General features: G+C 43.0%; 2 protein-coding genes across 10 annotated transcripts in view; one reads left to right on the forward strand and one right to left on the reverse strand.

Annotated features, from left to right (window-relative positions):
* The window catches only part of LOC118411391 (ATP-dependent RNA helicase TDRD9-like), a 28,117-nt gene extending 24,920 nt beyond the window's left edge, over positions 1–3,197 (forward strand). The window contains exons 33-37 of the mRNA XM_035813657.1: positions 227–365; positions 774–889; positions 1,335–1,401; positions 2,217–2,401; positions 2,968–3,197. Of these exons, the coding sequence (XP_035669550.1) occupies positions 227–365; positions 774–889; positions 1,335–1,401; positions 2,217–2,401; positions 2,968–3,094 (634 nt within the window). The 3' untranslated portion in view covers positions 3,095–3,197. The remainder of the gene's footprint in view (positions 1–226; positions 366–773; positions 890–1,334; positions 1,402–2,216; positions 2,402–2,967) is intronic.
* A 2,137-nt stretch (positions 3,198–5,334) lies between these two features.
* LOC118415142 (serum response factor-like) lies at positions 5,335–24,411 on the reverse strand. 9 transcript variants are annotated; one of them, XM_035819514.1, is made up of 11 exons: positions 23,451–24,411; positions 22,293–22,467; positions 20,218–20,312; positions 18,423–18,700; positions 17,793–18,062; positions 10,549–10,765; positions 9,685–9,807; positions 9,391–9,495; positions 8,869–9,045; positions 7,488–7,597; positions 5,335–6,732 (listed from the first exon to the last, which is right to left on the reverse strand). In XM_035819514.1, the coding sequence occupies exons 2-11, from the start codon at positions 22,445–22,447 to the stop codon at positions 6,610–6,612; spliced, it is 1,653 nt and encodes a 550-aa protein (XP_035675407.1). In that variant the 5' UTR covers positions 22,448–22,467; positions 23,451–24,411; the 3' UTR covers positions 5,335–6,609. The 9 variants fall into 9 exon arrangements, 7 of the variants coding, with proteins under 7 accessions (XP_035675407.1, XP_035675423.1, XP_035675414.1 ...); XM_035819530.1 differs by having other exon boundaries at positions 5,335–6,960; positions 23,451–24,410; XM_035819521.1 differs by having other exon boundaries at positions 7,500–7,597; positions 23,451–24,408.
* Between the last annotated feature and the right edge of the window lie 262 nt (positions 24,412–24,673).

Raw genomic sequence — 24,673 nt, forward strand, 5'->3', positions numbered from 1 at the left:
ACTGTGCTCCTCGGAAACCTACTCCTCAAGTGTGTTTTCTGTCTATTTGGTCAATTTCTACTATTTTTTCAGCGACCTGGGGAGCCTGGTAGAGGCTATAAAGTATTGTCTAATATACAGCTTCATTTAATTGCAACACTAATTGTAGATTCTATTTATTGTCTGTTTGTGCATATTTACCAAATAACATAACATAACATGAGGCCCACCGTTCTCATGCACCCAGAACAAACCGTGCTCACACCCACCTAACCGGTGCCATCTGCGGCCTGGGCTGTGATCCTGAGACGGGCATCGGAATCCTCCCCGATCACGACCTGGAGATAACCTTCGACACTAGTTTCACAAGGGATGACCTAATCGCTGTAAGTCAATCCCTTACTTCCATATACATATATTGTGTTGACAAGTTAATGTCAAGACAAGAAGTGCTTCAGTAGTCTTTTCTGAAACTACATGGAAATGGCATTTATGGTATATATCATAACTGGGAGTCGAATACTGCACAATACAGATTTCTTTGTAGTGAAATGGACCATTGTTTTGAGTATCGTCCATTCACAAGTTTTCACATACTGAATCAGGTTCAGGTCCGGACCTGGACCAGATCCTTTGGACCTGAACCGGACCTGGACCTGAATTTCCTGTGACGGTACCCACCCCTAATCATAGGTATATACATATTGGTACATTTTACATGTACCAGGTACATTGCTCAAGCTACACCATCTACCCATCCTCAGCTCCTGTAACATGGGCTTACTTTCACACAGGTCAACAAGGTGCGCATTGCCATCAACTTGGCCCTGGGAAGCGAGAACAACATTGCTGAGTGGGGCCCTTCAGGGATAAAGAGGATCCAGGATGCAGCCAAGAACAAAATACTCACGTAAACAGTTGCCTTGCTATAGATAGAGGAAACTAACGACCATGTTTGTATAGCCAGTGAAACTCTGGTTGTGGAGTTGAGAAGGGAACGTTGTCACATCCACAAGAAGATTGCCCTTCAATCTTTATTTTATTTAACCAACATTGTAGAAATAACATGATAACTTCTTAATTGTGTTGTTTGTACAGATGTGATATGATTACATGGTGATAGCACAATAGCACAAATGAATAGACTAAACTTCAAAACAAAATCATTGTGATTCAGTCTGGATTTTGCTGTTGTACTTGTACAGGCAGACTGTGAAATGGAGGAAAGGAGTGTTCAGTCTACTAGTCCATGGTTTGGGTACAGTGATGCCTCCCAAGTAACTGCCCCCCTGTTGCCTGTTGTACTCTTCATGCGCTCACAGAAATTCTTCCCATTTTAACATGGTACCTGTCAGGTTGATCCAACGCAAGCGAGAGACAGTTGAACCGCAGATGTTCCACAAGCCGTACTGGTGGAACCAGGTCAGTGTCTTTGCTGGATCTCATGTTTGGTTTGGTTTGGTTTGGTTATACAGATCTCCATTAGTGACTGATATGTCACTATTCTTCCTGGAGTCCGGGTGATCTGTAGAGAATCACCAATTCTAGACAGAAAGATTTTACACCATCGCACACCGCACCATCGCACGTGTGGGGGTTCTTTAATTTGCCTGGGGTATGGCTCTCCCCAGACACGGGACCTCCATTTTACGTTCTATCCGAGGGACGGCCCTAGCCGAAGCTAAGTACTCATTTTCACCTGAGGAAAGTGGGGAAAGTGCCTTTCCTAAGGGCACAAGATCGGTAACACGGCAGCTAGATTTGAACCCCGACCTCTCGGTCACGGTCCGAACACGGTCCCGCTGCGCTACGCGGTCCCAATGTGTTTTACATGTAGAGGCATAGAGGAATAGTAGCTTCAGGGTTGCACTAGATTTGACTTTATTGAGTTTGCAACATGGGCAATACAAAGTGGGCACATAGGCAGCAAGGCTGATAGGTGTTGACCACATACATATTATTAAATATTCCAGAAGTATTACTCAAGCAACTGGATATGATTTTGGAAACAGTCAGACGTTTCAACTAGCATCCACTATTTTTCATCAGAGGCTCTGAAGAGCTCTTGTTGGAGAGGGTTTATATATCCTAGCTGTGAATGTAAAAGAGATCTTGTAGAAGAACAGGTTTATCCTAAGGCTGTTCTTTAACTACATGCCAGTAGAAGAATAGCTCTTCAGTGAGCTAAATGGGATTGAGATCACTTAATATGCTTTTTTTTCATTTTTGCCCGCTAGGTGAAGCCTGAAGACATTCTTGACACCGGGTTGGATGACACCAGTGCCAACTGTCGATCCCTGCTCAGCCTCCACCAAGGTATCGCCGTTGTCGAGGACGTTGAAGAGGGCGGGGCCCCTAAGAAGGAGAATGACGACATGTGGAAGAGGAAACACATGATGGAACTCAGGGAAAAGGCATACAAGTGTGTAACCAACGTTTTGTGCCTTCTTCTTGTTGATGTTGTTAATGGGGCAATGCTCTTATCAGATAGTAATGGTGACATTCTTTTCTGAGCAACATGCCTGCTATATCCACCAACATTAAGGCAAATCTATCCAGACCAAATAGTGGCACAACTAAAGTCTGAAGACCACCCAGTGGAAGATTAAGCCTGCATGTAGATGGGGAAAACACATAATTACTGACCTATTTTCTCCAGTAAACATAAGAAAACCCTCCTTAAGAGAAACCATGTCTGCCTGATATGGTGTGATGGGTGTCTGTAAAGTTAGCTGTAGAACTGTCAACATGTAGGGATGTACAGTGGATGCTGTTTGCTGCTGTATGCTACATTGAAGCAAGAAGTGGCCCAAACCCGTAAAATACTGGACCCACATACAGGCATTACATATGTGCAACCTGTACAAGTATATACTAGTATATGGGCTCAGCAGGACAAGGGTTAAAGGATGTCAATGTGGTACACATCTCTGATATGTACATTTCATTGTCTCAGTAGACTGAACTTCCACTGTTTCCCCTCCCCAGCTCCAACGAGCCCCAGCTGGTGCGCTGCGAGGTGTGTGACGTGGAGGTGAACACGCCCAGGGAACTCAAGCTGCACGTCGCGACCCGCAAACATCGCGCCGAGGAGGTCAGACTCTTCGGGGAGTAGCAACACTTTCAGGGCAACATACAACAACACTAGCCTCCATAGCAGGCTCTCTGGGGCCTTTTTTCGTCTCATAATACACTTTTGCTGGCCATTTCTTTTTCTACTGGGTCCGGCAATCAGCAACCTAGGTGTATTATGAGCCGAAAAAGGGCCCCAGAGAGCCTGCTACGGAGGCTACAACAACACATGGAGATGTAGATGTTATAAAGTGATCCTGATTGACCTGCATTTGATCCGGAGTTTGTCATCAAAGGCAAGCACTGAAACCTAGTAGCAATTACCACGATACAGTGATCATGTATAACAGTAGTAACACTTATTTGATAGGTATAGTCTGTCTATTTGTGGCCTCCTCCACTGGAAAGAGTCTTTACATGACTGAACAGCATGCATGCGTGACAATTTCAGAAGCATTATTTTGTATTACTGACACTTAAAACTTAAGGAAAAAGACGACTTAATCAACATTAGCATTAGCACTTAAGCCAAAGAACAATGACAAAAGATCATGTGCCAGTTTGTCAATTTGGTAGCAGGACAGGCTTTCTGCATGCACTTTCACTGTTGCTTTGTCAATGATGACTTTTACATAGTTTTGGTCCATTCACATCATGGCACCGCCAAGCCCTTGGTGGCCATGTCAGGAGAATGGTTTACCTCAGGTTTAAGTCTGTGTGCAAAGGTGTGCAGACATGAATCTATGTTCTAAATTCTTATCAACTTTGTTCACTTGTTTTTGATATGTAGCTTTAGTTGTGTTTTTTTTTACACTGTAACCTTACAATATGTTACTGAGTTGTTCAGTAAAGAAGATTGATATGACGGAATCTAGTCCTTAACATCTAGGAAGATAAAACATTATTCTCCAAAAACTCTTTGCCTGTTGCACATTCCAGGTCAGTTGCACTGAAGGGCATTTTCTCCTCTATATCAACTAAAGGTGTAGGTAGGCTTTCTTCTATAGATTTGCTGGTAGTAAAACTATTCTTATGACATTTGATTGGTAGAAGGTAGTTTCCTGTGACCAGGGACCATGTATATTGATGATCATGACCAATCAGAAGACTACTCATTTTGAGGACCAAAAACCTTTTGTACAAAATCTTTACGTTTGAAAAGAAGTATTTATTTTCTACTGAAGTTTTTTCAGTTACAAGTACTGTTTTTGTAGTTTTGTATGGAAAGTACTAAAAGATACTGACATATGTAGATAGACATGTCACCTTTTGTTATTGTTAACTTTGTTGCTACCAGAATAAATCTGGGATATTATGCCTCATATGTTTCTCTGTGTCACTGTTTGTCACTTACCTATCCTTTATGTCATCCGGTGTGGGACAGAAGGCTGTGATCTCTTTTCTCCACTGGGGTCTGTTCTGTGCCAAGGATCCTCATTGCCTCTAGATCTCGAGACACAATGCATCTCCAGGTTCTTACTAGTATGTTTGTTTGTTTATGCCTTTATTTCGACTCGATAAATACTCCATCGGCCTTATAGGGTGCCCTTGGTTCCTTTTCCCCTCTGGAGCCCAACACAGCAACTTTGTCATCCATAGAACATGGCCCAGTTATTTTAGTCTTATGGTGGATATTTCAGCTGACAAGTTTCTTGTTTTTTCAAACTGACCTGTAGCATGTTGTTTTCTCCATATACCACTACTGATCTATGAGTGTTGAGTTGACCATGGGGGAAGGGTTACTAGAGGATGTTTACTTCACATCTGGAGGTAAAATTTGCATTACTTAAGTCTTATTAGGTAATCTTTGAAATAACATCTAGATTTGAAAGCTTAAGTGAAAAAAGACTTCTATAAATCCCAACTGCCTTGACTGCAGGTATGTGTGTTGAATTGCTTTCTTTCTTTTTATCATAACTACACATTGCCTCTTGTTAACACATTTAATCCCATGGACCTAAGCTGGGATGCTGAAGTATCAGTGTTTAATCAGAAACACTCCATCCTTTGAATCCGGCGCATCCCCCTTGAGTAACAACACAGCTGCAATACTGGAGTGGACATACTTAACTCATCACTGGCCAGGGTTATAGGATTTGGTGCAGATGGCTGATTCTCCTTTGAGGAAATACTGTGATCTACATGACTGTAAGATCTCACAAGGCTCATTGGGCAAAGAAATAAACAATATCTTGTATAACAGATTGAAGTACTGGTGGGGGGGGGGGGGGTGTTTACACAACCTCATGTAAAGGAAGGTTTGGTTCAACACACTTCAGATTATATCACATTATAGTATTTATTTGACATGACTTAAATACAAAGCACTGTACAGTAACAAGTCAGCAAGTACTGTGATCACCATTTCCTTTTTTGTACATTATTTAACAACACTGTGTCCTTTCTGCATTGACCAACATCAATCTCTGCTGGATGCACATCAATTCTAACTATGGATCACTGAAATAGAAAATAAAATAAACTGATAAGGGAGACTAATTCCCTAAGGTCACCAACCAGCCTTTTTTTTTTAAAGTGACAACACACTTCTTTCTACAACTTCTTGGGCTACACAAATTCTATGATTCATCACCTTTGAATTTAAAACATTGAATATACAAGTGTAAAGGGTATCTGGAAGTGAATTCAAGGAATTCATCAATGCTTAATTTACTGATATTTTCCATGTCATGTCATTCTGATTCAATATTATCTACTGAAGTCGGGACTGAAGAAAAAACAGGTACAGATTCTGTAGCTGAACTCTTTTACAATCCTTGAAGAGAGGACATGGGCAGGCATGTTTTCAGGAAAGCCATTTTACATACTATATGATGTCAACAAGCCATGTGAATATGGCATTTCATAGCTGTAAACAACATTTGAACTCGCATATGTACATTTACTGATACTTGTTTTGTCTAAACAACACCAATAATTAAGTTATATAATAAGATACTGTGTTCTTACATGTTCAACATTACATGTCGATGCTTTAACTCCTCTTTCTGCACATTACTCAATTATCTATTATTACTTATATTAGAAATGGAAATACTTTCTATAATACATATTTACAAGTGACTTGTGCAGCAAAAACATATGTCTAAACAGTTCTATATTTAGTACTAGTATGCAGCAGTAACATGCCTACTGTATGTATCTGACTGGCCATTTCTTTACTTGAACATTTTACCATTCTGACAGGTATTCTGCATTTGCAGTTAGCAAGTTATTGTCTTCTTGCTCAGAAAATGGGCAACAACAGAGAAACAGACTGTCCAGTCAGGAAAGTCATGGGATAGCAACAAATTGAAATAATGCTTGAATATGAAATTCTCCAACCTTTTTTTTTTTTTGCAAATCAGCACCAAATTTTGATTCAGACTTGATGGTCTTTAATGTGTTTCTCAAGGATTCAAGAAACTAGTTTGTGTATGTATACAACTTAAACAGACAACAGAGAGAGCAAACATATGCATGGATCATGCCATCTTCATCTGACTGCTTTAGGAATAGCATGCAACACACTTGGTCCCAGCAACTTTCATATCAACTCTAGGACGCCGCTGATGTCCGTGTACTTTCTTTGCTCGTCTGTGTCTCGGCTGTCTGTGTGTGCAGGACAGGAGTCACGCTGTTGCTGGAGGACTCAGTGGAGGGCGTGGCTGCCACTACCATCTGCAACCGAACACCATTGGTCAGCAGCCAGCCAATCGGGGGAGAGAGGACAGCGACAGCAGACCACATGACATGACAGGCCAGAGCCAACCGGCCATTGAGGAGGGGAATGACATGACTAACTACCCAATCAAAGGACACGATTGGACCAGCCAATCAAACGGGACTAGGGTGATTGACGGGCGTGTAAGGGCGGGTGACTCAGGATGAGGTTCTGATTTCGGATGCCTGGAGAAAATTAAGACAGCAAGAAAGAAAAAAAGGAACAAACATATTTTTAAGTGGACAGAAACTAAAGAAAGGAAGGGCTAAAGAGATTGATGAAAATGTAAAAGGAGAACAAAGTGGTGCAAACAACACTCACGATGATCAATGAAAGCAACAACATCAAGTCTTGTTCAAGGATACATGAATGACTCACAAGAGAAACACACACCACAATGACAGTACAAGATAGGGTAGATAAAATCCCATACATGCAAATCACTGTCACAAAAGACAAGTACTCTGTTTGAAATATCATCCACAGGACAGTTGTTACATATTATGACCCCATACCAGCCTTACATTTTCAAGGACGATACCAATCATTCAAATCTCAGGCATGTGGTAGCCACATCCTGATTGGACTGTTGATAAAACCCAACCCCACATTTGTACTGTGCACCAGGCATGCATTACGCTTCACTACTGGTGTTAGTCTATGAGAACAGCACACACACACACCACAGAAGAGGTTAAGTAAGTGTACTTACAAGGTGTCTCACCTGTGTGGGCTGAAGCGGCTGGAGAGAGACTGTCGGCATCTGAATCTGCACGGGCGTGGTCGGTGCCAGCACCACCTGTTGTACGCCACCTGCTGCACCTGCCGACAATCACACACACTTCGTACGGGACAACACGGCTGCTACTACACTAATGTGTCCGGTTAGTGGAGGCAGAGAGTGCTCAGAGCAAGATTTTAGACACTTGCCAGTGTCTATGTTTTTTTTAGGTAATTTGAAAGTGTAGGTTGTGCAAGTAGACAGCCAGATTTGGGCCAATGGAGCAGTCTTATGTACAGAAGAAGGCTTTCTGCAATGATCGTTTTTGCACAAGGTTGAAAAATGGGAGGCAGGTAGATGAACAATGGAAGTAGAAGTTGCCACAGACAGAAGGAGGGGGAAGTCATAGATGAATGGAAGGGACATGAAAGGGACAAAGTTCATGAAACTCCAATGTTTTGAATATATTATTTGGATTTGATTTAAAAATTAGAGTCAATAAGTCACTGTCATTCTTGGAGTGACAAGACATACAAATATATTTTTCAAAAGCTTTAAATAAATGTCATTTTTTCTCCAAAAGGCTTAAATAAGGATTATCAATTTTCTTTGAAAACTTTAAATAATGAAAATTAATATTTTCTGAAGGGTTTGAATAAGGACAATTAATTTAGGGGGGACTTGACTGATGGATGACTTTACATGATATAAGGGAGAATGTTGAGGGTTGGTCGAGGAACACATGCAAACTGACAAGACTACAGCACACAGAAGACTGAGGACAACGGAAAGAGACGTGCACAGAAAAAACCATAAGGCTACACAGAAAGGAACTTTGGCTACAGAAAATCCACAATGCAATGCTAGCACTTGTTTACAAGTAATATGAAGAAGGATAGAAAAAGTATACGGAGCAAGGGTACAGAAAATATACAGAGAACACATGCAGGAACAGCGACAGGCAATATGTAGCCAGAAAAGTCAGACAGTTCTTGTCTTGTATGTAGATCATGACTTCATTTTATAACAACAAGTTCAAGTTTTATCTAAATTCAGATCCATACTATGTCAGTTATTTAGTTACCATTAAAACAAGGTGCGCTTCTCAGACAAATCATTAAGAACACCACACCATAAAACCCCTGGTTCTAAACTTGAGTACTATTATCTGAGACTTCCTGGTCACTATAAACATTACTTCTGATTCAGTGGTCAGAATTTGCAAGTATTTCGTTGTAGTCCTGTCTTAGAACCAAGGATCTTTGTAGGTGAGGTCCAAGAATAGGTGTTACTTGCTTCATACATCTCCTTTCCAGCCATGCTTTACATCAAAATTGTGCCTTTGTATCTGCAGACAAAGTTATCATCTCACCTTGATCTTGGACTTGTTGTTGTGGAACTGGGATGGCGGAGGGGCCCTGGGGATAGTTTAGTACCACTCCTGCCTCTGTCATGGACGTAGGAGCCGCGTACACGACACCCTGGGGGGTCTGGTACATCACGTGGCCCGTCAGTGTGCTGCTGCCGCTTGTTGGTGCCATACTGGTACCTGTCAGGACAAGAAGTGGAGAACAATTTGTAACACATCCACAAAGTAATGAAAGTTCTGCTGTTGTGACCTACTGTGTATGGCCACTTTGGCTTTGACTACTATCGAACAAACATCAGAACACTTTTACAGAACCCCACCAGGACATTGGATCTCTTAGCTTGAAGAGAGCAAAATCCAATTTTTTTACTGTAATCCCTACCACTAGATTAATAAAATCTGAGCTGACCAAAGTCACAACTCCGTGTACCAGATATCTGATCCAGATACCCTCAAAGCAGGGTTTGATCAGTAAATTAAGAATAGAATAGAATGAAATAGAATAGAATAGAACTCCTGACTTACTGGTGCTCTGGTTGTTGATGATGGGGCTGGAGTCTTGCTGGCTGTCTCCTCCTCCTGCCTGAGTCATGGTGTAGACCACAGACTGCTGATGGCTCTGACTTCCACCTGAACAACCAGAACAACAACAACACATTAGTCATCAATACAAGCAACTCAAGTTTACCCATTCATCTATCTCCTAATACAGAAACCAATGCAGTATTTTTGCTAAAATGCTATCTTGGGATCATAGGAAGAAGGTTACGTTAGTATTGAGCTGAAATGTGTTTGAACTTTGAGATAAGATAATCTTACTTGTGAAGGCAGGCTGGCCGTTGACCCTGTAGACCATCTGTTGTTGTTGTTGCTGCTGTTGTTGTTGTTGAATCTGTTGAGACTGTGAGGTGCCCTGTTGTACCTGGCTCAGCAGGGGAGTACCTACAGGGTACAGGAGGTACAGGGTATCTTCAGTACAAGAGCTCAAATGTTACATCCAAACAATCATTGGAAGCCATACCAGTGACATGACACAGATATGACTATCGTAAAACACTCTTGTGGCATAAAGATTCACAAGACCTGAATATTTCTGTCAGTATTCAAGTGAAACGATTAGCTTTGAGGTCAAATTACTGTGAATAGTCAGGAATTTTTTTTTCAATTGTAACACTGATAGTGATTTGAGTTCAATAACTTCAAATACTTCAACACCTCAGGTACCAGACAGTTCATCTGCAGTCTATTAATAGTTTCAAGTTCAACAGTGTGTTGACTTCAACCCTCAGATACAGACATAGCACGTTTTGTAGGCTATACTTAGAAACTTCTATCAGGAACCTTTCAGTTACATCAGGCTATATATAACTCGCATATCAATAGCCTTTGTCTTTAAATAGCACTTGACTTAAACCAATGAAAGCTCCTTGCGCACATAAAAGTCAGAGAGTTCATGAGCATGGTCTCAAATCAAGTTCTAGGAGATGAAAAAGACTTACTGAGACACTGAAAATTTAGAATTCACTCTTACTTAAGACCATGTATGGATTTTTAAGATTAGGTACGGATTTTTTTTCATTTCCAACCACCATACTCACTGGTACTATACCTGACAAAATCTGAATGTCTTAATCATTGTTTATTTTGTCCCCATTTCAGAGGGAAATTTGACCGAGACTGTACCTGGAGGGAGCACGGCTGTGAAGCTGCCAGGGATCTGCATGGTGGGGGTGGTCTTGCCGCCACCTGCCGTGGTCGACACAGGTGCCATGTAGCTGGTGATGGGGAAACCGGCGCTGCCCATCTGGATGCTGGTCGCCGTGTTCACCGCGGGTCCTCCCGGCCCGTCTCCGCTGGCTCCCGGAACGTTCGCTACCGTGAACATGGTCGGCTTCTGCATCTGTGGGAAGAAACACAGCCTTATGTAGCATGATGTAATAGTAGTAGAGTAGACCGTTGGGGTTGATGATGAGACAGCAATATCAATATCACCATGGAACACGAAGGAAGTTTTTCCGCTTAGATTTTAGAGGGTGTTCATTTTTAGGCCAACGTGCCTTTGAGTTTTTAGATGCCCACATGCCCATAATACAAATAATGTAGCATTCTGTGTTCGACAAGAGAAAAAATCATAGCTGAGAAAAACAGAACTTAAGGAGCCTTATGTTATAAGAAGGTGATGATTCAAATTCATTCTGCTATTTATGATAGGATAGGCAAGTCAGTTATTTGTGACAAACACATGTAGATATCAGTAGCACTGAATAACCAGTGACTTGCAATGATTTTGCTCTGTTCTCATCCCAAAATAACTTCCAAACAAGATCACGGCTTCTCTACAGTTGTTGAGTTATCTGAACTTTTGAAATACCAGATGGATGTGTTTCACTTCCTGATCTACCAGATCACCACTGTGCCAGCAGTGTAAGGGGAGCATCACAACAGTTGTGTGAATTACGTGCAAGACCAGAAAGCTATCCTCCACTTGTTGCCATGTGTCATGCTAGGCTGTGCATTCTCTCACGATGGCCACATCCATTTCATTAATCATGAATGAACAGGTTATGCTGATTAGTGTACATTGTGTATATATACTATTCCCTTGTCTCTTTCCTGTATTTAGGCCAACCACCGGTCACCAGCCTTGATACATGCTATTGTCTTTTTTAAAAACTTCCATCTGCCTATTTCCTGAGCATATCACGTGAGCAGGCAGTCTACACAGCTCCTGTTGCACTTGAAATTGAATACTATTCATAGGGTCTAAATACTTATAAATAAAAACGGAATGAAAGCAGCATTGACATAAGCAGTCCTGATGGCAGGCCAAACTTGAGCTCAGAAAGGTTCAGTACCATTAACACAAAAGGGCAAAGCATGTTCAGGCTCTAGAACCAAGGCAACTGATGCACCCATAACGGGCTGGATTATTAATTTCAAACCCTTAAAGGTTGAGTTCACCCGGGGCGGCAGCTGAGAGGAGCTGCTGAATGCCAGTCTCTTCATCTTACAGCAGGTCCAACCGTCGTTCTACAAATGTTAGCACCATTTTCGAGCCAGTCATAAAAAACTGATGACCTTTTCTCAAAGTGTACGCCAAACACACCATGGCCCATGTCATTTACTCAATTGGTCACAAGAACCGTGTGCGTACATTTCAGTCATCTCAGCAGAGAAGGGGACAAATCTGAGGAAGTGTCAGAATGATGGAGCAGAATCCAAAGTAAATCCGTCAGGATGAGAAAATGTGGACAGGGCAGCAGAGTTTAGCTGCAAGGGGAATGATGGGTTACACTTACAGGGTCTTGCCTTAATTTTCGTGGGACTACTCATTTACATTGCATTGGGCCTATCACTATATGTCACAGCAGTGGATAAACATAACCTGTTACAGTCTCTGCAGTAGCCTCATACACCTGTCTGCTGACAAAATTTCAGTGCATCCCTGTCTAAACATGTACATCAGCTGAATGGTCTAGTAAAAAAAAAACTCCATCTGAAACTCAACATGCATGCCTCCATGTCCCTCTCTAGTTTTTCCCTAGCCTGATTTAACCGCGCTTCTCAGGCCCGTCATACTGCCGTGCCGATCGCGGGGAGGAGTCTACAAGCTCCGGATAGCGGAGTTTGCGTTACACAGACTAGTTTTTCCCCACCATCCAAGAAATCCTCCTGACTCACAGCATCCCTCATCACCATACTGTGTTTCCAATGAAGAAAGCTGGTGCTGATTGATGTTGCACACCAATGACACAAATGATTTACGCTTCTCCTCCTGGAAGATTGTCGTGACTAAGGGCATCCATGAATGTATAATGAGGAGCAACAGGTGCAAATGACTGATACTTAGAAAAAAAACAGCAGGACTGAAACTGCAATACTGTATGTGACTCAGTGGAGGTCTGAAATGAATCACTTTACATCCTGGACACAAAGCCCAGGAGTGGGTGGTTTAATATGAGGTAGGACTAGGAGCATAAAGGCCATAAAAAAACATATGTCAAAGGTGGTTACAATGTGTGTGTAACAAGCAAGAAATGATTTTTAGTAGGGAATCAACAACAGAGATGTCCTAAGTTGACTGTATTTATTACAAATTCCTTTGAACATCTAGCTAAATTCAAGTTAAGTAAATGGGGGCTCTAGGGACTATGTAAAAGGATAAAAGGGTAAAAAATTGTCTCACCTTTCTATGAAAAAAAGTATGATGCCATTTCCCCTACATAGACATATTCTGATCTACTTAATTCACAGTTTGAATTCATTCTAATGGCCATCTAATGCACAGTCTTATTGGCAAACAGTCTGATATCTCCTACATGTCAACATGTCTATTTGCATTTGACAGTTTGGTACCTTCATGGGTGCAAAGCCATCAAGTTTAAGTCTAATGGAGCATTGGACCTGAAGCACTGGAAAATTCTGACATGGCCATGTGACGCACATGTGTTATATTTTAGACATTTTGTCCCCAAAAGATAAGCAGATACTCCTGATAATCGATGAGAGGGAGGGCCTGGGTCCAGCTGGTGCTAACAGGTGCAGGACTGGCCCAGGGGAGGGCGGGGTCCCCTGAGGTGCTGACCCTCACCACAGCCTGGACCCACAGGCTTTCCTGATCTACTACTAGTACTAGCCAATTTTGCTCAACTTTCTTCACTTCTTCTTCTTCTATGTAATATAGGATGATATAATCTCTTGTGACACATCTTGTCCTGGGAAGCAGGTCTGGAAGACTGTAATGTAGTCAAGTGGTGGTACGTTAAAGCCAAAAAGAATTCAATGAAGTCAAGTGTAATTCAAAATTATTTGTCAAAAACTCAAAAACTATTGACATTGTAAGAATCTGTATGAGAAAATTTAAGTACCAAAGTATCTATGTTGCTCTCTTGCCTTATTTTCCATGAGTTTTTCTCCGATTTGTTTATTTTCAAAGGTGTGAGTGCCAAACGAAAGGCCATACATTCTGATTTTTGCCCTGATTTGTGCTGTTTTATCTAGCGGCTACTTCTTGCAGCATTACACAGATCTGCTCTGTGTAATCAGCAAGTCTGACATCACCATAAACACCATATGAGGTCAGAGTGAGGCCAGGCGTAAGACGCACAGGAATGCTTTACTTTCCTAAATAGTTTAGACTTTCAAACCGCTCCTGACAATGTCAAGTACACACATTACCCGAAAAGAAGAAAAGAAACACACTTTGCATTAGGATTCAGTGATAATCTGTTTTTTCCTAAACCTTATCCTGGCGATTCAGGGAAATCTATCATACCCAGAGTGGGGTTGCAATGAGATTCATTATGCAAATCTACTTACGGCAATTATTAAAAACGTTATTCAAACATCACCATCTCTAAGTTGACAACAACCAAATCAGCTCATCCTTTTCTTTCTGCACATAGTGATATGATTGATAGCATTATTAGTGTGCACAGAGTTGACTGGAGAGACCAGGAGACCGGCAAAGTCATTATCCCACAGAGGCAACTGAAAATAGCTCTTGCCTGACAGATGTTTTGTGATATAGTGACATGAACTGCAAGATGTTTCACGTCGACTTTGCCAAGGAGAAATGTTCACATGGAAGAAGCATGAGTGTAAGTTGTGGCTGCGTCAGAAGGACCTGTGCCCAAGGCAAGAGCCCTGTCTGTGTCATGGGATGTACGTCAGCACACACGCAAGGGTGTGCAAAGGGGTCTTTTTAAAGCCATCAACCTTATCAACCACCTACAGAAGAATAGTTCTACCATAAATTGTGCCAAAACAGCAGGATCTAGGTAGTTCGGTATCCATCCCATTAGAGGAAATTAAGACAAACTCCTGCAGAAGGTGCAGGAACGTCATTTAACTACTGAACCTGGCTACCCTCTCCACAACCTTGTCCATGTGTTAGACATCACCAGTTTCCCATGCCTCAGGACCAACAGAGAACAATGCCACAGCCAAGCCCACAAATAACCCAGATGGTTGTCAACTCAGTCCATAATGGCCATCGGTGATTTTATCACATCTAGGACCTTGCCTTCCATCAGTGAAATCAAACTCCAGGAGTCCAATTACAACCTGATATGATAACACTTTTCATAAATTATGTACATCAAATTGCTAGTGTCTGGAAAATGTCCTTGCATAGATGTAACGTTGGACTGGCGTCAAATTTCAAACTGTTTGCACCAATATGCTGTGTATTGCAAATCATGTCACATGTAGTATCAAATGACTACATCAATGATACAAGTATTCCAAGGTAGTTTAACTGTGTGCCTATGTCCTTGAAGCATGCCTGTCCTCAAGGCTTCACCCTCCACTACTAACTACAGTATAAATGCTGTATCTGCCTGCAAATCACAGACCAAAGTCATGAAAATAAAGGGACCAACAATGAAACCAGACAGGGTAGCTGTATCTCTGTTTGCCTGACAATTTCATGAGGACTGTTCAGCCTCCGTCGTTTTACCAACTCTACAATCCTCACTTGGTCACCGTAATTAAACGCTGATTCCTTACAGTTCCACTGGAAATTCTACATTGAGATAACCAAGGATTAGCCAAATTCTTTGTCCGTACATGGTGATGGCCCAACCTGCTGTCTGAGGAGAGTTGCTCTGCTCTATCATCAAGCCCATCAGCTTCTAGCTAAAGAACCAACATCTCGTGCCCAAATATGGCAGGGCAGATTTGATCTGAAGACCCTGTCTTGTGCTGGTTGTCTCCGACCCAATGTGTATTTTGACTAGAGCTTGGCAGACTAACGCAACTTTCAGTCTGCCTCAAATGTACACATCCAAATAACACTTTCTCCTAAATATAACCTCATTGTTACAGCCGGCTGCACTCCACTATTTATTCAGTTCCCTGGCTGTGTTGACTCTAGTCTACCTTATTTGGCAGTCAGGTGTCAAATCAAACATCATCATTACACTCACAGCTCCTGTTCTATCTGCCTAATTAACTCCAGCCCCCTAATTAAGCAGATAATAGGATAGCCCTGTTACATTTAAACAGTCAGGAAGATGACAGTTGATATACACAACAGTTTGCAATTTTCGAAACCTAACCGACGGAAAAAACACTTGAAAATGCAGTCGACAAATGAAATAGTGCAGCTCAATATTTTGTCGTAGGCTGGAGAGAAATCCTGTACAGTTGTTATGTGTTAGAGACAGGGAGGATAAAAATAAGCCTTTATCTGAGCTATGCCTGCAGACATCCCAACTTTGTGGCTGGCACATGTCCGAACACTCAGGCACACTGAAGCCATTTACATAATCAACAGCTGTCAAACGCAGAGCTTGGAGACATTTTGACAAGAGCAAATAAATTTCCAACTGTTCTCATATACATGTATAACTTAATTCTAAAAATATATAACGCCAGCATGCTGTTACTGACACATTACAAAAAAAACTACAACGTGACTTGACTGTGCTTTCGACAAAGACACCATTAATCAACTTGTAAATCTGAAATTTACAAAATAATTACTTCCAAATCCCCAGGAGCATCTGCAAAAACAACTATATGACAATTTTTCAGCAAGCCTAGGTCTAAATATCAAGACCCCAGTTGTCGCAAACACAAGTTTTTTTTTTTAATTTTTACTCAAGTTCAACTTAACAAGTTCAAGTCCGTTCGTTCGTCCATTGGGAAAAATCTACATCACTTCATGGCCAAATCATGCATTCCGCTTTCAGCATAGGCATGTAGTGTTATCCAACAACCAAGGCCACAGAAATTTGCATTTTTCTGTTTTCTAATACTTCACAATTCAAGCAAGACAAAATCAAGACCTTTGATTCACATGGAAAACATCACTCTCACTTTAGCAGGCCCATACAGTCCAATGTGTATACCATTTCTGGTGGGCACATTCCCCATATAGGCCTGGTGCCCATATAAGGTTGTGTGCTGAGGCTGCAGTATTTACTCCCATCTCTACTTGCGTCAAATGCAAACAAGCAGACTTGTCGGGCCCGCTGACTTGACATATAAGGAATGTGCTCCGCCATATTTGGCACAGGTGTTCCAAATTTGGACAGGGAGGTCTGCTTGAAATTTTATCAATGAAACCCTACAAATGCTACTACGTGCGCCAGGGGGAATTTTCGGGACCTTTTGGCAATCTTCAAATCTTCCGGACTAGAAACGCTGGGTGACACTTGCGGTAATTCGTGCTATCTTGAAGCATAATCAACATGTTTTCGAGTGGCTGGCGGGAACAGCTGGCGAGCCGAGGGGACGGGAGCTGAATTTCCCCGGCCGGGTTTTGCGGAAGTGTGGGGAGGCTCGTTGCACGGTCTCGCTTTTCCGTCACAACATGTAAAGCTGTGTGCGCACCGTCCGGGCACCGGAAAATTTACAATTCCACATTCAAAACTGGCAGGGCCCTGTGCACTAAACCAGCAAACAATCTGCACAACATTTCCTGTTAATGTTTCGACATAATTGAGAACCTGCCTGTCAAACTAACTCGCCCCCGCAAGAACTGAGATCGAACCCAAACATGTAAACACTTTACAAGACAGACTTGCCAGCGTATTTGGGCGCTAGAATTCAGGTCTAGAATAATACAAAACTTACCTTTCTTTTATGTTGTAAGAAAATAAGGAAACGCGGTAGAATTGTTCCGGCGATTGGATTCACAAACTGATTTACAGTTTTGTTACAACTTCCATGTTTCACATTATGGTCGAATTTGACTGAAAGCGATTATTTTCTTAACCTTGAAACAAATTAACTTTACATTCAGCCTTGCAAAAATATTGTGGGTCTGTGATTTTTTTAACGTCTTGCAGAAATAAACAAGCAAACAAATGTAGCGCTCTATCGAAGAGATAGCAGACGACACGACGCCTATTTGTATAGCAGCCGGTAAACATAGGCACTGGCCGCGATCGACCAAAGAAAAACTCTCTGTCTCTTACCTTCATGTTGTCTTCAGCTTCGGTGGAATATGTCAGATCAGTCTCCTCGTACCCAGTGACGGACATCCTCTGGTCGTGCTGACCGTGGCCGGCCGCCTGGCCCTGGCTCGGCGGGTCCGGGGAGTTCAGGCAGGTCTGGATCAGGGCCTTGCCGGCCTCGCTGGTGATCATGGGTTGGAGCTTTCTCGTGGCGAAGGTGTAAACATGCCCGGTCTCGCTCGCCACCAGGAGCATCACCTGCGTCCCCGTCAGGGTGGACAGCTCGTAGGCCTGCAGAGGAATGGAGAGAAGGGCCCATGGTAGTAGGGATTGGAAATGCGGCTCGACAGAAAGACAGGAAAGCAGAAGGGGAAGTGAGGGACGATTGCGATCGGGCCAGACACCATTTTTGGGGGGCCGCGTGTCCAGCTGACGAGGCGGGTCAAAGGGTGTCACCCCCCAAAAACAGCATGACACCATGCAGGCTCGGAGTAGGGAATGGATACGAAGACTTCATATAACTTTTTGGCAGCATTAACCGCATTCTCAATAGCTTATCTGAGGTATGGCAAAACGACCTCGAGTGAAAGTCACGATCAATGACATTACGAGACATACGCGGCTAGAGCTAGCAAGGTCATGTTTTCCTACCTTCTTCATGATGCCAGTCTTTCTCTTGGAGAAAGTGGTGTAGCGTCTCAGTTTGTTGTCAATAAATTCCATCTTGATTTTGACTCGTCCCTTGGTTTTCTTGGTCATGCCTGCTCCGCCGGACGAGCCGTGAGAGTCGTCTGCGGAGCGCTTCACTCCGTGCCCCGACGGGCTGTCCTGATCGCCCGAGCCATCGGAATCGCCGTCCCCGTAGTCGTCGTTGCCGTTCCCTAGTTGAGGGGGGTGTCCGTAGTCCAGGTTGGTCAGATCACCTGCACCTGCGAAAAATAACAATGATCACATGTTTTTTTAAAGTTCGACCAAAACAATACCATTTCTGAGTCCAGACCGCACCAACTGTCAAAACCAGATTTCCGTGATTTTTGCTATCCCACGGGCTTCCTGCCCCTCGCCCCGCTATATGCACGACGCCAGGGACAATTTTCCCTTGCATTAAGCCAAATTCCACCAGCTTTTCAACGACCCGATCATTCTTTTTAGTGACCTACCTCCGTTTTGTCCTGCAGTATTCATTTTGTGTACTATACGCGAAGCTCCCACACTTGTTCGGGCTGTATTTTCCCGGTTCTCCTTTCTGGGTGCACCGACACCTCTGCAAAAGGAATTCCTTATCACCCCCTTCCTAGACGCGTGTGCATCCACACCACCGCACTACGTTTTTGCTTATTTTCACAAACACGGTCTCTACAGCGCTAAAAGTCACCCTACGATTTTCAGATAATTTCACAATTTTATGAAAAACCTTTTAGGTCATGCACATGATTTACAGGTGAAGTTCTGGTAATATTTATCGCATACGCGGAAGGATATAAAAGGCGAGGCGAAGCGCATACCTCACGCGCCTGCCATATAAAGCAATGGGGTTTCCAAATATGGACTGCAGGGCCAAATATGTCTAACTCAGCCCTGGGAAATAAACTGCATGATAGGTGGCGCTGCCAAGCCTGACTCAGGGTGCGTCACCGTTGATGTCAGGTGTATTTCGAGAACAACTTATGAAATCAAAAGACAGTCGCAAGATGCGTGTATAGAAGCTTTTGGTTTTAATAATTTATGATACTGATGAGTGTGGACACTTGTAGAATAGATTACGGACAGTCCTCGGCGTACTTCAGAGGTTGCACATAACCCATGTTAGTTAATTATACACTAATACAGGAAACTTTTAGGTACATTGCACTAGTAGTTTGAGGGAGGAAGGCAGCTTCTGTTCAGTTCTGATCACAAGAGTAGCACTTGGTCCCGGGTTGACAACTATCTTCTGATTTTCACACAGTTGTGTAATTCATCGACGTGGCGCTAGGTGTGCTCTGACAAGCGACCCGCAGTTGCCACGCGTATGTGCCATTCGCCACTTCGGAGTTTAGTGGAGTGTGTCTGTCACTATGGTACTAGTATCACTTACTCTATCTTATACGAAAGTCACTGGAATAACTCCGTAGATAATACGCAAGTGATAGAAGACGCATTTGCATGTAACCTCACACATTTGGTCGTTTCAAACAATTTGAACTTCATGCATCAAGTAAAAATCACAACGTAGCTGCGATAGTCACTCTTAGTCTTAGTTAAAGCAGCGTCCCAAAGTTTCATTTACCATGCAAGCAAGACCAAGACAGAGACCCTAACATGATTTCAGGGGTGCTTCTGGATGTCAGTATTTTATTGTTAAAAAACATATTCCCACGTCACCTTTACCCCAACAAGACCAAGTTCATTGACAGAGTGATTATTCTGCGACGGTACATCTGATTAGAAGGAAAATCGTGCTCACCTGACGACTTGGACGGGGGTGTGATTGGCGGCTCGTAGGTGTGCATCTTGTGCATCCCTATTTCTCCCGTAGTGCGGTAGGTCGGGTAACGGTACCTAGGGAAATAGAAGGCACATTTTATGAACATCTTAATACCCTCTATCAATGTGAATCTTGCTTTGGCAATCTGAAAGTTCCCACAAGTAGAAGTGAATCAATGTGCAATTAAGTGGCGCATGTTGACCAGTTAGACAGTGTTATTCTATAACGCTGATCATTGTTCTTTCCGTACAGGTGTAAACACTTGTTTCTACCGTAGATGCTATGATCAAAAGATCATCGCAACTACAGAGTAAGGACCTATGGTGACAGCCCTTGGTATTCTGTAATTCTGCTATTGGAGAGTCCTGGCGGAGTTTCCATGTAGTGCACCCATGCTCACTGCAGACATAGTAGTGAATTTGAAGCCTGGTATCCAGTCGTATTATAATTTATAGCAAGTCCCGAGTCTCTTCTGCCCTCTCCTCAAATACATATTAGCGGAGAGGACAGAAGAGACTCGGGAGCTATAATACGGCTGGATACCAGGTTGGTAAATTTTATGAGGGCGCAGGCAGGATTTGGTTAATTTCAAAGTTAGAAAAAAAGTAGTTTTTGAAGAGCTGCTATTGCTTTATATGTTATTTTAGAATCAGAACCTTTCGACTATCAAACAGCAAGTCTCGCGCGTAGACGTAACAGATATCAGCGGACTCAGCTGTATCAAGGATTACATTGTAAATCGGCTTAGCGCCCGGGCCGCGCTCCCCATATGGTTTCTTCGGAACATCTTGCTTCGCGGTACTGACGACTCCTTGCCTCACGCTGAGGAGAGCGAATGTGCTTTCACGGTTCGTAACTAAATCACTCATCCATCTTATCGTCGCGAAACTTGTCAACATCCGAGCCGAGCGGTGACTGTTACTATGCCTAGACCCTGTGAGAACTCTCTGCCTGGGAACTTGCGAACGGGAGAAAAGAGTACTAATGATATATCTCGTTTCCCGTCTCCGAATGCCCCAAATTGCCCACACAAGACTTTTGTATACTTCTTGATTACCGTTATCATATCATACATTGAAAATGCGCATCTTGGTCAAGTCCAACTCTCCCGTGAAAGACATAAAAACACTCCGAAAGAATGGAAACACAAATATAACAGCTGAGAAGCAGTAACGTATTGCTATCAGTGGCTCTACGCAATGAACATATACAATTGAAAGTTGCAATTCTGTGCGGCCTGGACGTGACATCGAGACTGAAAGTTTTTTATGTGTTTTTGTGTGCACAATAAAGCCCACTTTACAAATCAAGAATTTAGCTCGGCTGACGTGTTGGCGAGCTCTAAATTGGCATTTTCGGAAGAAGAACGACCGACGTCCTGGCGACTGCGCGGTGTTCGGACGATTTTTGGCAGCTCGACCGACGTTCTCGGGTCCCTGGAAGCTGCGCTTAAATTCAGAGAGGCCTTGGCGACAATTTTTAAAACTTTTTATGAGATCTTGGATGGGTTTATTGCAAAATTCCTCTAGTCTAATATCATTGTTTTAGGGTGCCCGTCCACCCTACTCATGCCCTACAAAATGTCTCCCGAGCCCCGTCCAATTTGTGAATGTGAAGGGGCAAATAATCAGCGAAAATTCGGAAAAATACAGCCGATGCTCGGGTTAACTACTGCATTTAGCCCATATGGGCAAGGTCATGCAAATAAAGATCATTGTCATTGTCATTGTCATTGTTGAAATTTGGCGAGCTCTGTCCGATCTACGAATTCAGCCGGCATTCGTAAATTGTAAAGCCGCCTTGCATTCTGTTGCGTTTAAAAGTTTCGTCTGCAACGAAGTTTCGTCTGCACGTTCAAAAAATATAAAAAGGTATCCTTATTACATTGTATTTGTATCCTCTGCAAGTGGTGAGTTTTGATTTTGTAGCTGATAGCTGGCAAAGATTTCTGTAAATGGAGTTTTACAGCTCTTCCTAGTTCCTAGTCCAATGAGGTTAAAGTATCTCAGAGAGTGATTGTTTGGATGGCATACAACATTGAGAACCCGTCTCACCTCATCTCGTCGTGTGGGGAAGAGACCGGGGAAGTCTTGTCCATGGCGTGTCCAGAGTACGGCTGGACGTCAGGCATCCAGCTCCGGGCAGGTGGGGGAGGGTACGTCATGCCGAAAGTAGGAGGTGGGCGGTAGTAGGAGTCAACTTCGTACATAGTAGAGTGTGGCGTCTTGCCTGAAAAACAAAATAGATTTATAGTCAGTCAAGTTACGTGAGGTACGTGGTGTGGCAGCAGGGAATTTCTGCGTCACTTTGTCCTTTTTGTCCTTTGACGCACTTGTACGCACTATAGATTGAGGATGACAGGTCATAACGAAAACATAGACCTTCTACCCGGGACAATGACTTTTTTCGATCCTGACAATTTATCGATCCAGACGCGTACGTTAATAGAATAACCCATACAAAAGGCAGAGTACTTTGCCATTTTAACTACATCAAAGACAGTGGCGAAATTCACACAGATCCCTATTCGTCGATTTCGGTAATTTCACATTTCAAAACGTGGCGCAGGACTAGAATGTGGTGTTGCAGCTTCAATGAGATTTTTTCTAAAAGCAAACAAAAACAGTTTCAGTGTCTAAAATGACGTTTCCATTCTTCGACAGAAATGCAGCTGATAGCCTACGATTTCCTCACCGTTATATCACCTCTTCATCATGGCGTACATTGGAACACAGTTATAAATTGATGTTACCATTTTAACTAGATTGGAAAATTCTCATGAAGAGTAATACATACACACGAACAGCGCCATACACACGAACAGCGCAAGATGACCAACGTGTTGGAGAATCAATACTGTATGCATCTCACCGCTCTATGTTTTTGTTTGCATTTCTGTCTGCGACTTGTTTTCTATCAAAACAAACTATTCTGTAAAAGAAATATTGTGTATCATAACGAAATAATTGAATTATCCAGCATATCGCTTTGTCTAAACAAGAAAGTTAAATACATGGCAATGGGCAGATTTTGGAGAAATACTTTTGAAGTCCTATCATGGAAAGTCCTAATGACGTTCGAGCGTCTAGAAAGGCAACAGACCATCAGGCCAGCTTGCCTCGATTAGGAAGTTCGTCAAAAATGTACACACAAAGGCTGCAAAAGAGTACTCTAAGCTTATCCTCCCATGATCACAAACCGGCGTTCCTTACCTCAAAGTACAAAAGATGGAGTTCGGAAGACTGCCTGACGATGTGACTTGAGAGCACTGAGTGGAGATGCGACTGGTAGTCTTGGACAGTGGCAATTGATTCGGTCGAAGGTTGCTGGTCGCTCTTATATGGCCGGCTGTTAGATATGATTGACAGGAGCGGGGGTCACTCACTCCCGGCATCGTCATCACGGAATGCCGGCGGCTTGCACAATATGACGAGTTCTCATGTGCCCAGCTATATTTACTGAAGAGCCATAAAATATTCGCAGAATGTTGATGGAGACCTGTTTCGTCGTCTTGATCTCCTGTCGTTTTCTAACGATGTAATTATGTTGTACACCAGCCGTCTCGGCCACTTTCGCCCCGCGTCGGAGTCGAAAAGAAGGCGGAAGTCGTGTCGCACAAATCCACCGTGACGTTAAAGGGACGGAGGGATCCAGGTCATTGTTAACCTTAGCAACGTGAGAGCGCGATTGTTCCCGAGTGTTGGGTGTGCTTGACAGTGATGGATGGGCGACATGTCGAGATGTCTTTGCCCGACAAAGGCGAAAGTAGGAGCTCCCCCCTCTCCGGGACCCGAGGACACCCCCGGTGATTCCCATGGCAAAAACACCGAACTTTGACCAGTTACACGGATATAATGTGACACAGGTACCCAATACAGCTGTTACACCAACACTGTTCAACACATTCAGTTATACTCTCGGCGAAGAAAAGGAGAAGAAACTTCTGAGAACGTTCGCTAGGAGTAGTCATCTGAAGTAGTCAGCCGCCAAGCCACGTAGACAGTTCGAGGCAGTTTTGTTTTCCTATTTTCCTCAGATTTCCTGGTAGTGGGGAAACTGGGTATTCCAACCCCTTCAGAACAGAAAACATTGAATGGTGCTCGGACAAGTTCGCGTCAAGTTCATCTAGTAGTTCCCGATATGGACATCTTTCAAAAAGATGTCATTTGTCACGGACCCAAGTAATATTTGCTGCTTTTGTCCAACGTTGTCTCACAGTCCGCAAACACTACAGCTGGTAATCACAGTTCTAGGTGAGTCAAAAGAAAGTCGGTAGCGTTAGCCTATTAGCCTTTCCACTTCCAGCGTAATTTCCGCATAACAAATCGTCGGTCCGTGAAACTCGAAGATCCAGAAAGATGCTCGCTCCTTACGAATGAACAATCACCACAGTAGATCGGAATCTGCGAAAGAACTTTGTCTCATCTCAGGTGAC

Source organism: Branchiostoma floridae, chromosome 1, assembly GCF_000003815.2.
Source record: "Branchiostoma floridae strain S238N-H82 chromosome 1, Bfl_VNyyK, whole genome shotgun sequence".
In the NCBI taxonomy this organism is placed as follows: domain Eukaryota; kingdom Metazoa; phylum Chordata; class Leptocardii; order Amphioxiformes; family Branchiostomatidae; genus Branchiostoma; species Branchiostoma floridae.